This window comes from Lucilia sericata, unplaced genomic scaffold (genome assembly GCF_015586225.1).
Source record: "Lucilia sericata isolate MDLA Ls3-8-SP2 unplaced genomic scaffold, ASM1558622v1 Contig000870F_arrow, whole genome shotgun sequence".
Taxonomy (NCBI): domain Eukaryota; kingdom Metazoa; phylum Arthropoda; class Insecta; order Diptera; family Calliphoridae; genus Lucilia; species Lucilia sericata.
Genome location: NW_023994861.1, coordinates 56,358 through 69,317, shown reverse-complemented (window position 1 = coordinate 69,317; position 12,960 = coordinate 56,358). Strand labels below are relative to the sequence as shown.

The 12,960-nt window shown below is 33.8% G+C and overlaps 2 protein-coding genes across 2 annotated transcripts in view; one reads left to right on the top strand and one right to left on the bottom strand.

Moving 5' to 3' along the window:
• Nucleotides 1-12,960, bottom strand: part of LOC119608691 (electron transfer flavoprotein beta subunit lysine methyltransferase-like) — a 54,791-nt gene that overhangs the window by 7,588 nt on the left and 34,243 nt on the right. The window lies entirely within an intron of this gene.
• LOC119608689 (trichohyalin) lies at nt 6,960-10,040 on the top strand. Its single transcript, XM_037963201.1, has one exon. The coding sequence runs from the start codon at nt 7,073-7,075 to the stop codon at nt 9,815-9,817; it is 2,745 nt and encodes a 914-aa protein (XP_037819129.1). The 5' UTR covers nt 6,960-7,072; the 3' UTR covers nt 9,818-10,040.

Below are 12,960 nucleotides of genomic sequence, written 5' to 3'. Positions count from 1 at the left end.
ATAGATAGATAGATAGATAGATAGATAGATAGATAGATAGATAGATAGATAGATAGATAGATAGATAGATAGATAGATAGATAGATAGATAGATAGATAGATAGATAGATAGATAGATAGATAGATAGATAGATAGATAGATAGATAGATAGATAGATAGATAGATAGATAGATAGATAGATAGATAGATAGATAGATAGATAGATAGATAGATAGATAGATAGATAGATAGATAGATAGATAGATAGATAGATAGATAGATAGATAGATAGATAGATAGATAGATAGATAGATAGATAGGTAGATATATATATAAATAGATAGATAGATAGATAGATAGATAGATAGATAGATAGATAGATAGATAGATAGATAGATAGATAGATAGATAGATGGAGTTAAGCAGGGGGCAATTTAAGCAATTAAGGTAACTCACTCAAAGCTATTCTCTAGAGATGTTCACTAAAAGATCGTCGACTCCGCGTTTTCTTTATCGAACCAAAGTGCCAAAATCCAGAAAATTTTGTTCTAGAGTTTGCGGCTCCCTGGTCATCTTCTGCATTCATGTTAGAATTGTATGTCTTCAACCCCTAGCATCTAACCTCAATGCAAAGTTAGATGAATGAAGGTAAAGTTACGGTGCAGAAAGTTAATTACCCAGTGCCGGCTGTAGAGATAATGAAAAACGAATAAAATCAAAAATAGCAACAATAACTTTGGAGAAAGAGGGGAAAACGATTAGACTTCGCGAAATTCGAACGAAACTTTAGATGCAAATAAACCAAATCCTTTTCGAGGAGCCCGGTCACAAAAAGGACTCCACTGGATGGAACTGATACCGATAAACAAAGTAAAATGTCAGCGGATCAAATGTTTAACCATAAAAGATGACCAGGATGATACATTTATTTTCTTGGATGTGTTTGACATCCATAAAGTCATAAAGGACCAAGTTAGGCAAATATGACGAACATAAAACCAAGTCCGTAAAGAGAGGACTAATGAGGAGGGTGGTAACAAAAGATATGCCAGTGGAATTCTCTTAAGACAAAAATATAAATTTTAAAAGACATCAACCAGATGTAATAAATAATGAAAAGTGGAAATCTACTCTGATGATATCTTACGAAAAGCAGACCCGGAGCTTAAAACTTTAGGAGGATATAAGGTGAATAAAATAAGATGCAAGCAGAAAGGTGACCTTTTTTTTGAGTTTATAACATCAAATGTTGTTGAAAGATTTAGAAACAAAGTATCATCACTGAATGAGGTGAATGTTGGTGGAAACACAGGAGGGAAGCAATATCCAGAGTAAAGATTTTGTTTATATAGCAATCGAGTCCGAGATTTGTGAAGCTTTAGCTCAAAAACTAAACCTGCCAAATTTAGACAAGAATACTGTACAATCGTTTAGGTAATTAAAAAAACTGCTCAAATGTGAATATTATAAGAGTCCATGATCTATTTAGTCATCCTATGTAAAGCAGATGTGGATCATGTTAATTTTTTGAGAACAATATGGTCCAGCTCCATATATTTGGGTTAGTTTGAGATTAGTCCTTAATGGAGTACACACATTTTTATGGAAAATGAAATTATTTTTCATATGCATTTAATGTTTAAAACAGCTTTTTATGCAGCATCATTAATCATTTAATGAAATTTAATTCCCTCAACCTCACTATAATTCAAGAGCAAAGCCTTAAACAAAGACTATTTCATTTACTCAATTAAGGGTTAAATAAACTGTTCTTTTGCAATAATAAACTGTGCATCTTTAAATTCATTTAGCAACTTGTTTTAATACTTTGCGTCATAAACTCTAAATTGGCAGATTAAATATAAACGTTTTCAATTTTAATTCAAACTAATTGATTTGCTTTTGAATGTTTGAATCTAAAAAATTTTCGTCGAATTGAAAATATACACACATAAATTAGTTAGTTGGCAGTTAGTGAACAACTTTTTTTGTTTTGGGTTTTTTTGCATTTTCACAAAAATACCCCAAAAATGCGGACCTTTAGTAAATGTGGTTTTTGCCTTTTCACAGCGAAACTTAATAGTCGCCACAGCGACCATAAAAAATACATAAAATTCTTATTTATCTGAATGGCATGGAACTCGTTTGTACTCTGATATTTTTCAATATGCACGGGGTATAATCGGAGAGTGTGAGTACGATAACGACTGATGCTGGCTGTTTGGTCTGTTGGTACGCATTGTGACCGTTTTCCGTTTACGTCAATTGGTACCAAGTTTTTGTATTTCTTATTAACTGTTCTTGTTGTTGTCAATGTCGTTGTTATTGGTTTCATAAACTTGTTTTTGGTTAATTATTATTGACCCTCCTTTGTCTTTGGGATTTACCACATTCTTCGGCGAACGTTTATACATATGTTTTTATGATAAAAATTAAAAAAATAAGAAAAAAACGGAAACTTTATTTTTTTTTTATTTTGGCTTTTGTATTTAGTTTTTATTTGACCAAAAAAGTTTATTTTTGGAAAAAAAACGTGCTGCATTTAATTTTATGCTTTGTAATGGTCATTATTGTATAAAGACTTTTGGTAATTAATTCTTAGAAAAATTTAGGGAATTACCGAAAAGTGAAACCTTTTAAAACCTATTGGGTTGGCTTAAAAGTAATTTCGAATCGATTCATGTGAAATTCGTTTTATGGGTTTTATATATTTTAAGCACAGAACACTCTTTTTACTCGATTTCAGCCTCCCAAATGTTGTCTTTGGAAAAGGTTCTTTAATAATATATATTGAAACTTGAGAAAGCTAAAACAAAAATATGTTCTATAGCTTAAATCAGTAACATAACTCGGTAGATCCTCCAACATTTTTCCTTTTTACGATCTTTTATTGTAAGCAATTGAAATTTGAACCAGTTATCAGCCCAAGTAGGCTGGAATTTGGTAAACATGTAGACACCTGATGACAATGTAATGTTTTGCTTAAAAATTCGACATTACGTTTATTCGATTCGATATTAAAATCGTACATTCGAAGTTTGGTTCAAAAATTTTCTTAAAGGTGCTAAAATAATATTCAGATCATGAGGTTTCTCAGTTGAAATTTGCAAATATATAGAAACCTGATCTCCAGATTATGATGTTTCTCAAAGGTATTCAAATGTTTAAAGCTACAAAAATAATTATTAAAATTTAAAATTTTTTAAATCAACCTGTTTCGTCCATGTTGTTGTTTCCTAGATAAGATCCAAATTTTCTTAAAATCGCTTCGTCCAATATTCGAGGTTGTTGAACAAACAAACTGCCTCTCTGCTCAATTATAAACCAAAGCAAATATAAGAGTTTACGAAGTACTTAATAGGTCTTATAATAACATATCTCGAAGAAGAAGATATGCCAGATGTTAAGCTTTTATTTTAAAGCTGAATGGACTTTCAGATGGCATACAATATTTTATAAATAAAGTTGTCTTGTTGTCACTGTTATAACGTCTTAAAAAGGGCGGTTTTACAAACTCCTGGACACGATATCTCGAATCCCAGATGTGATGGATAAATACTGATTCCAGATTCAGAATCAGAAAAAATTTGTGAGCATGTGTAATTATCATGCACCTGTACAAAGAAAAACTTCCTCTTTTGATATTTTATGCCCATCATTGGCAAATGCGTAGATTGGAATGTACATTTAATATATGGCTAATTTACATTTTTTATACCCACCATCAAAAAAGATGGGGGGTATATTGATTTTATCATTCCGTGTGTAACACATAGAAATATTGTTCACAGACCCCATAAAGTATATATATTCTGGAACTCCGTAAGATTCTAAGACGATCTAGCTATGTCCGTACGTCTGTCTGTTGTTGGCACGATAGCGTCCACAAAAAAAGAGATATTGAGATGAAATTTTTACCAAAATATTTTTTATTGGTCAGAAATGTTTGGTTTTGAAAATGGGCAAAATCGGTCAACGATTTCACATAGCCCCCATACAAATGTACCCCCGGAATATTGCGTAAAAAGCTTCAAACAGCGATGAAATTCGACACTGATAAGTTCTATAGGAACCAAAATCTCTCTACCAATTTGTATGAGGATCAGTCCATTATAACCCCATCCCATATAAATTCCCCCTCAGAAAATTACTACAACGCGAATTTTGTGCTAAAATCTCTCTACCATATTCTATGAGGATCGGTCCATAATTAACCCTAATCCCGTATAAGGTCTCTTTAAGAAAATGACTTTAATGCTCATTACTGGCTTAAAAATACAAATAGATCTAAAGATCAGTGATTTTATGGTGGGTATATAAGATTCGGCATAGCCGAAAATAACACTCTTACTTGTTTGCATTAATATTTACCAATAAATATTACGTACAATCATTAAGGTGGCCCAAAAATTAATCATTGTCAGAACACAATTTTGAGAGCCGATTGAAGATAAAATTAGATCACCTTTGCAGATTTAGTTCACGCATGCTTAATATATTGAGCTATTGATACATCACCCAAAGGCAATTAGACAATATCGTCACCTGAACCTGCGATCAAATTCGGATTCTACCATATGCTTGTGGAATATAGAAGAAAGGTTCGGCGCCGATAAATAAGCGATGAATATTGCCAGAGTGACCTTTACGACCAGGTATCCAGAATACTATTAATTTGGTATATCTACCCAACATATTCCATGATGTCATGCAGTATATTATTGTAGCTCCCGATCTGACTACATACGACAATAAGGCATTGAGCGCTGCTTGGCTGTTCATCTGAACTTTTTCCTCATGCATTCTCTAGCACAGATGAATATAGCGTAATTTTCCGTCTGCAATACGTTGTTTGCCTTCTGGAAGTTAAGTTCGCAAATGTCCGCTCCAGTTTCACAATCTATTTGTTTGGACCCATCAACAAGACTAGAGATACGGTCACACTTACTTATTATGTAAATCTCTGCTAGATCCGTTTTTAGTCTCAAAAAGTCAGGCGGACTAAAGCATAATTGCATTGATAAGGTTCTATCCTCCTAAATGTAGACGGTCCATTTTATGACCAAATTAGTTAAATTTATATTTTATGCAAAAATTGTATATTAAGGCTGGTAACATTTACATATTTTTGTTGCCTCCCTGCAAACGAGTTCACCCTAATGTTCATGGTTAAAACGTAATGTAACTGTACCTTTTAACTTGTTTATTTTTTTAAATTTTAGGTTCGTTTTAAGTTTATGATTTTTTAAACACGTTTTTCACGCATGGAGGGGTAACTTGCATTAAGGTGACATGACTGTGTGTATATCTAAAAATACATACTGTCAAGTATTTAAATGGGCATTCAGAGTTGGGAGACACTAAATGACCTTGATGGGTCTTTTTTTTATTTTTTTCTTGGGGTAGAGAAGATAATAAAACAATTATTAAAATAATTGTAAAAGTATAACCTATAACCATTAGTCAATATGAACATTTCAATACCGTATGATGAGTATTTTTGGTCAGTAACCGTTTATGCTTTGACCCATTAGTGTAGATTGGAATCCACTCAGTCGGTGTATATAAATATTTTGCAAGTCTAATCAAAACAATTTCAGTATGTTTTCTAAAAGATTTAACTGCGCTAAATCCGAATTTGACCTCCCTCCATCAGATTTTTGAGATATCCTGTCCTATTTTTGAGAGGTTAAAATCTATTATATCATCCGAAAGTCCAATCCGTTGACTTTAGATTAGGTTTAACCCTTGTTATATCTTCTTCCTTCTTCGAGATATCTTAAAACAAATTTTGATACAACCATAAATTTAAAAACTCTGAATTTTTTATTACGTTTGACCTTTATCTTATGACAAACATATATGTTTTAATTTGTCATAACTTTCCCCTTTAAAATAATATTTAAAAATCTCTTGTATTTGCTGAGATATCGCCCGTTGAAGTTTTTGCCGTAGAGTAAAGTTAATATCTCATTTGTATAAATTAATAGTAGATTTAAGATTTGGGTTAGGATATCTCCAAGAAAGAAGAAGATATAACAAAGGTTAAACCATTATTTTATAGTCTACAGATTGGACTTTCAGAACGTGTTATATATGACCAATTTTTTGAATTTTTTTAAATTTGGTGGCATGTGTAATCTTTGGGTTCAATGGTATGTGGTACCATATAACAGTACATATTTTTCATTCTTAGTTAAGTAATCATATTGTCAGCCATTTTGGATATGCCAATTTTTCCGCTTTAGATCTGTGAGGTTCCTTCAAAGACCGATACTACACGAATAATCTCGAAACGATCTATCATAGTATTTGTGAGATATAACCAAAAATCATCAACAAAATCATAATCATAAGCTTGCGAAATTGGCCGCGGCATTCACATGAATAATTCATAAATAATGCCAAAAGCAACCTGTAGGGTACTTTCAATGAAGATGCTAAAAGAATGCAACTATTTTTAGATACAAACAGTATCTGTAAGTAAGTTTACTGTAATCGAAAATGAATTTAACACAACAAAATATTGTGAAAACTAGATGTTTAAAACCACAGAAACCGTTCAATCAAATGCTACTTACTTGACTTTACTCGAAAAAAGGGTTCAGAAGTTTGTGCATATTTCGTATAAATTACGTATTTCGTTGTAGTATGTAAGTCGTAGAACAGCATTTTTTGTCATTTATATTAATGTTGCAGTGTCAACAGATACAGTTAAAAACGTCTGCTGTTAAAAGCAAATTTAAGTTTAATGCTTCCGCTTGGTTATCCTGACAGGCTACAATTACACTTAACGGAGGAGTACATATGCCGTTGTTTGGTTGGTCGCGCAGAGATCAAGGTCGATCATCTAGAATCTTTCAGTAGATTCTGTTTTATGTTTATTTCGTTTTAATGTTCTGTTTCTGTTAAATTCGAGTGACTTCCTTAAATGCGTCTTAACTATAAATAGTAAGGTAAGTGCTGGAGTTGGACACAGTTTCCAGTAAACTTCTTACGAGGCATCATTCACCATACACATTGTGTTGGGGGTTGGTTGAAAGAAGCAGTAGTTTAGAAGTTTTTTACTTAAATTAATTTTTCACCAATAACATGTGGTTATATTTGTTAAGTATATTGGCCATAGAAAGTGTTCAATCGGTAGCCATTGGCTATCCGTATCGTTCATTATGGACCTATAATCCTGTTCAGGCGCAGTACGCACCAAAAGGTGGATCTGTACACGGTTATTTGCGCTATTTGGATAATAATGGAGCTGAGGCTTTAGTTGGCTACAATAATGCCCAGCCAGTATATGCTGTTCGTCAGATTAAGTACGTTAATAGCGCTGCTCCCGCACTAGAAACATTTGTGATCAATAAGTCAGACGACACTAGCAAAAGCCGTGAAGCATATCTTCGTGCTGCATCTCTGCAACAGTATCAGAACTTGAAACGTGACATTGATGCCTTAAAGAACGAGGGTAAAGAACCTGCTGTGGAGGCATTGCTGAAGTTACAAACATTGGAAAAGATAGCTTTTGCATCCGACTTCTCACTCATAGCGGAATTACCAGAGGTGAAGCGTACTCTACAAGATGTCGAAGCCGGCATCAGTGGTTTATACAGGGAATCTGTGCAACAATCCTCAAATCAACAATCTAATGTTGAACAAAACCAAGGAGAGATTAAGACTTATATCGGCAACTCGAATATATCTTTAGTAGCCATTGAAGAAACACCAGAACAAAAACACGCCCGTGAAGAACATCTGCGAATTTACAATGAGCAAATTGCACATTTGAAACAATTAGAATTGGAACATAAGAAATATGTGCAGGAGGCTTCGTTGAAATCGCGAAATGTTGACAAACCAATTATGGAGCAAATAGACAATAGCAAGGCATTGGCAGAGTTGGAACGTGCCCAGCAAGAACACTTCCGTCTATGGAATGAAGCAAAACTACGTGCCGAACAAGCTGGTAAAGAAAGTGGTGAAAGGAGTATTTCCGAAACAGCTGAGAAACAACAGATCTCTGCATTGACCAATGACCAAAATATTTATAATCCTAAAGAAAATATTCCAAACACTCAAATATCAGCAACCCAAAGTTTGCAAGCTTCTGTGGATAATAGTGTAAAAAGTTCCATTTCAGGTTTGGATTCAGTACAACAACAAGTTGTTGATACACCCGAAGTTTTGAAAGCACGCGAAGAACACTTACGTTTAGTTGATGAAGTTAAACTGAAAAATGAACAAATCAATCAAGATTTAGCAAACAATGAGAAAGAACAGAACTTCAAAACATCCATGTCCACAGCTGAGCCTTCTAATGCTCCACAACAGATAGTTGATACTCCTGAAGTTGTGCGGGCTCGTGAAGAACATTTACGCATCGTTAATGAAGCCATTCAAAGAGCAAGGGCCTCGGAGCAAGAAGAACAAAAATCACAAAATATTTATTCAATTTCTGAAAAGGAAAAAGTTAAATTATACTCAGAGTCCAGTAATCAGAATATTCCCTCTGCCCAATCACAAGGTTCTTCTCCATTATCTAATTACCGAGTGGAACAACCTTTGGTAGTCGAAACTCCTGAAGTTGTTAAAGCCCGCGAGGAGCATTTACGTTTAGTTCACGAGGCGAATCTAAGAGCACAATATGTAGAACAACAAGAATTAAAATATAAATACGAAACCCAAACTCCCATCTTAACGACCCAATATGAACATCAAAAATTGGTTCATCATCCTGCAGCTGCACAGATTATACAAGAAACACCTGAAGTGGTTAAAGCACGTGAAGAGCATTTGCGTCTGGTAAATCAAGCTAAACTTAATGATAAACGCATAGTTTTCCCTTCAGAAGAAGAGCAGCAATCCGTCTATGTACCTGTTGTGGAAGAAACCCCTGAAGTACAACGTGCACGAGAAGAACATTTGCGCATTTTCAATGCCATCAAGACACAAGCAGAACAACAAAAGGCTAATGAAGGTGGCCGAAGTTTTCCTAGTCCAGCGTTATTGCAAAATCCACAAGAACTTGCAATAGCAGAAGATAGTCTCTTGGAATTGGAGCGTTTGCGTGAAGCGGAACGTTTACAAAAGGAGCAGCAATTGTTAGAATTGGATCGTATACGTGAAGCTGAACGCTTAGCTGAGGAAAAGAAACAAATGGAAGCAGAACTTATACGCCTTAGGTTAGAGGAAGAACAACGTTCGGAAATGGAACGTTTGTTGGAAATCAAACGTTTGCAACAGGAACAAGAAGAACTTAAAAATGGCGAATATCAAGAAATAATAATACAAAATGAGCCGGCCGATCAACAAGTCCAACTCGCTATAATTCCAACTAGACAACCGCTTTTCACGAACATAGGACAAGCACGAAGCCAACAAAGCTCAGAAGTGATAGGACAACAGATCCAACAATATGCCCAAAATCCATTCTTAAAAGTGAACTCTGTCTCAAGTGAAACTGCCAATCGCTTAGAATACTCAGTTAGTCAAAGCTCTCCTATTCTCAAAACCACTCCAGTAGAAAATCCTTCTAGTAGTAACCCAGGCAATTCCATCACCTCCAACAGTGCTGCACAATCCAGTGATAATACCCTTCCAGCTAGTCGTTATGTACCCACCTCCCATCAATCCAGTGGATCAAAACATCAATATGTTAAAGATGATAATACTAAATACAAATATCATCACAATACCGCTAGTTCCCAACCGGCTGATACTGCTGTACCCTTTAGTGCTTGGGAAAAGGCAGCCAACGATCATTTCCGCGCTCATGAGTTGGCTTTGGAGCAATTACGTTTAGCTAGACTTCAGAATCCCTCCTCCGTGAAAGATTGCAATTAAAACATTCCCTATAAAAGACTGCAAGATCATGGCACTTGTTTAATAATGATTATGGATAAACTATAAAGCATAAGTTTACTGATTTTTTTATTTGAAATTTTTTTGTTAAGATTTAAAAATGTGAAATTAACGATATTAACATTTATTATTTAAGTATTATACTAAAAAAATTAAAAAGTAGACATTAAATGCAAATTAGTTTGAAAAACTACAAAAAATTAAACAAATTGATCTTTAATTAAATAGTGTGGGAAACTTAAACATTTCCATTTTTTGGATAGACAGATTTCGCCCCATTTCAATATAAGAGATTTGGGATCAATAATAAACATGTATGTATGTAGTTGATCAAAGTGCGTTTAGATTTTGAACATAGGATGGTGCGATGCGTACGTTTTTCAACCATGTCTCCACTCGAGATAAGTAGTTAGGTTTGATTCCATATGACTAATAAGAATGGGAGTATAATCAGCAAAAATGGAATTGGTTAATTCGTTGGACATAGGCAAATCAGAGGTTTATAATAGGTAAAGTGTAATTTCTATAAAACTTTCCTGAGGAACACCAGCTTTGATCGCATAATAACTTGTGACATAATCTCCACATTTTATTCTCAATAATCGATTTGAAGGCAGTAGATGTCTTATGTATTAGTAATATTTGCGAAATCCTACCGACAGCATCTAAAAATATTTGTCGTACAGTACTTGGTTTGTTCAAAAGATTATCGTATCTCTCCAGTCAAGCGGTTTACTTGTTCAGTGATGTCAAAGAATTGATGATCTGGGATAACGTTTTTACTATTTCAAAATGTTAAATTTTCCTTTAGAAAACCTTCTCAAATAGTTTTGACAAAAACAAAGCAATAGTGCTGTTAAAGTATTGAGTAGTGGGTATCGAGTATCGAGTATTTGCCCTATTTTTTGGGTACTCAATACTAAAAAGTAGTTACTCAATACTTTCAGATTTGTATATGGATTTAACTTATTTAAATTTAACGGCTATGATGTGAAAAAATACAGCTCTACAACTAATACAGATCATATCATTATTAGAAATGCAACTCTTAGCAATATCAAATCAATGTAAAAATAATTTAAAAACTGCAATAATAGTTAAAAAGTTACAAGTATTTATTGACGCAATCTAAAAAAAAAAAAATAAAATGTCTTAAAAGAGGTGTGATGTCTGATCTAACTTTACTTAAAAAAAGGAAAAATTCCTCTTTTTTAATTTAAAATAAAACCGTTAAAAGTATCGAGTAGTATTGAGTACCCAAACGAAAAGTATTGAGTAGTATTGAGTAATCAAAAGTAGTAGAATATTACAGCACTACAAAGCAATAAGCTGATCGGTCCTTCCCTATGATCAGAATCATAGTTATTTGATACAAGATTTTGTGAACATCTTCCGAAATAAATATTGATTAGTTCAGACAGAGTCTTTTTACGTGTGAACAGATAACACGCCTAATGGAAGAATTTTTTGTGCTTAGTATTGGTTAAACATTTAATATAAATTCGATTTCTGCGATCATTTCCGAAAGCATTGCACTTTTTAATTGTTTACTTGCTTAGCCAAAGGAGATCTGTTAAGTTGCCAATCTCTTCTAGATATCCACTTCTCGAGAAGAAATATATCAATTTCTGCATTAGAATATACATTTTAGGTTTGGGAGGAATTTGGCACTTAGAGTGATTTAAGGCCGAAACGATTACTGATACTGTACTGACTGATTGATTATATATTTTTATACCCACCATCAAAAAAGATGTCCTTATTAAATTCCAAGACGATGAAGCCACGTTCGTCCGTATGTCTGTTGAAATCATGATAGGGACCACATGGGAGGAGCTGGGCAGTTGAAAATTATTCTTATATTCTCTATTGATAAGGTTTGTTTGGTATTTAAAACGGGCAATATCGGTCGACGTTTTCGGATAGCTCCCATACAAGTTGGCATAACTGTTTTAAAAGTACGAGTATAGCTATGAACTTCGACATAAATAAGTTTCATATGAGACAAAATCTCTACACCAAATTTTATGAGGATTGGTCCATAATTGGAATTACTTCACACTCCATATAAGGTCCCCTTCAGAAAATGACTTCAACGCTCATGACTTATAAGTACGAATATAGTATGAGTATGAAATTCGAAATAAGTAAGTTTCTCACGAGCCAAATCCCCTCTACTGACCTCTATGACAATCAACATGATTGACCCTACCACCCATATAAAGTACCATTCAGAAAATTACTTTAACGCTCATTACTAGCATAAAAATACGAGTACAGCGATGATATTCAAAGTAAACCAGTTTTATATGAACCAAAATCGGTCTAAAAAATGTTATAAGTATCGGTCAATAATTGGCCCTACTCATCATATAAGGTCCTCTTCAGAAGATCTGATGAGGAAGATTCAGAAAATTACAAGAATTATGTTCCTATGTTTATATTTAGGAACATAATTCTTCATGCTGAATTTAATGAGGATTATTCTACAACTGACCGTAGCCCCTATATAAGGTTCAATGCAGGAAAGGGTTTTGCATTTTTAAAATACGAATTTTCCTTATTATATATAGCGATGAAATTTGACAAAATCTATGTAGATCATTTTATGAGTATCGGTTCATAATTGACGTATATAAGGTCCCCTTCAGAAAATTACTCTTACACATAGGGAAACAATCGGTATAAAAGTACTGAAATTGATATAACCCGTTGTGAAAAGTGAGCTTACTACGTTTGTTAACACTTAGTCAGCGAATGTGTATAAAATTTAAATAACACCCAGTTATCATTTTGACAACCACCGTCTTAATTTTGACAACGCATCGTTGTCATTGCAATAACGCGTTGTTGTCATTTCGAGCATTCCTTTTACGGTGGGTATATCCGATTCAGCAATGCCTTATTGTTTGTTTTCAATCAAACAGTCTTGAAGAATGAAATTTCTATATGAGACAATTGTTATTGGCTGTAATAGTTCAGTATCACGAGAAAATTGTCGTAAGATAATTCATATGATATTTCCGCTGTAATAGAGTTTCTAACTAAATTTCTATGACAAAATCTATTACATCAAATATCTTTCTAGGATCGGGAGGCCAATAAGTTGGGTGACCGGAGGATAT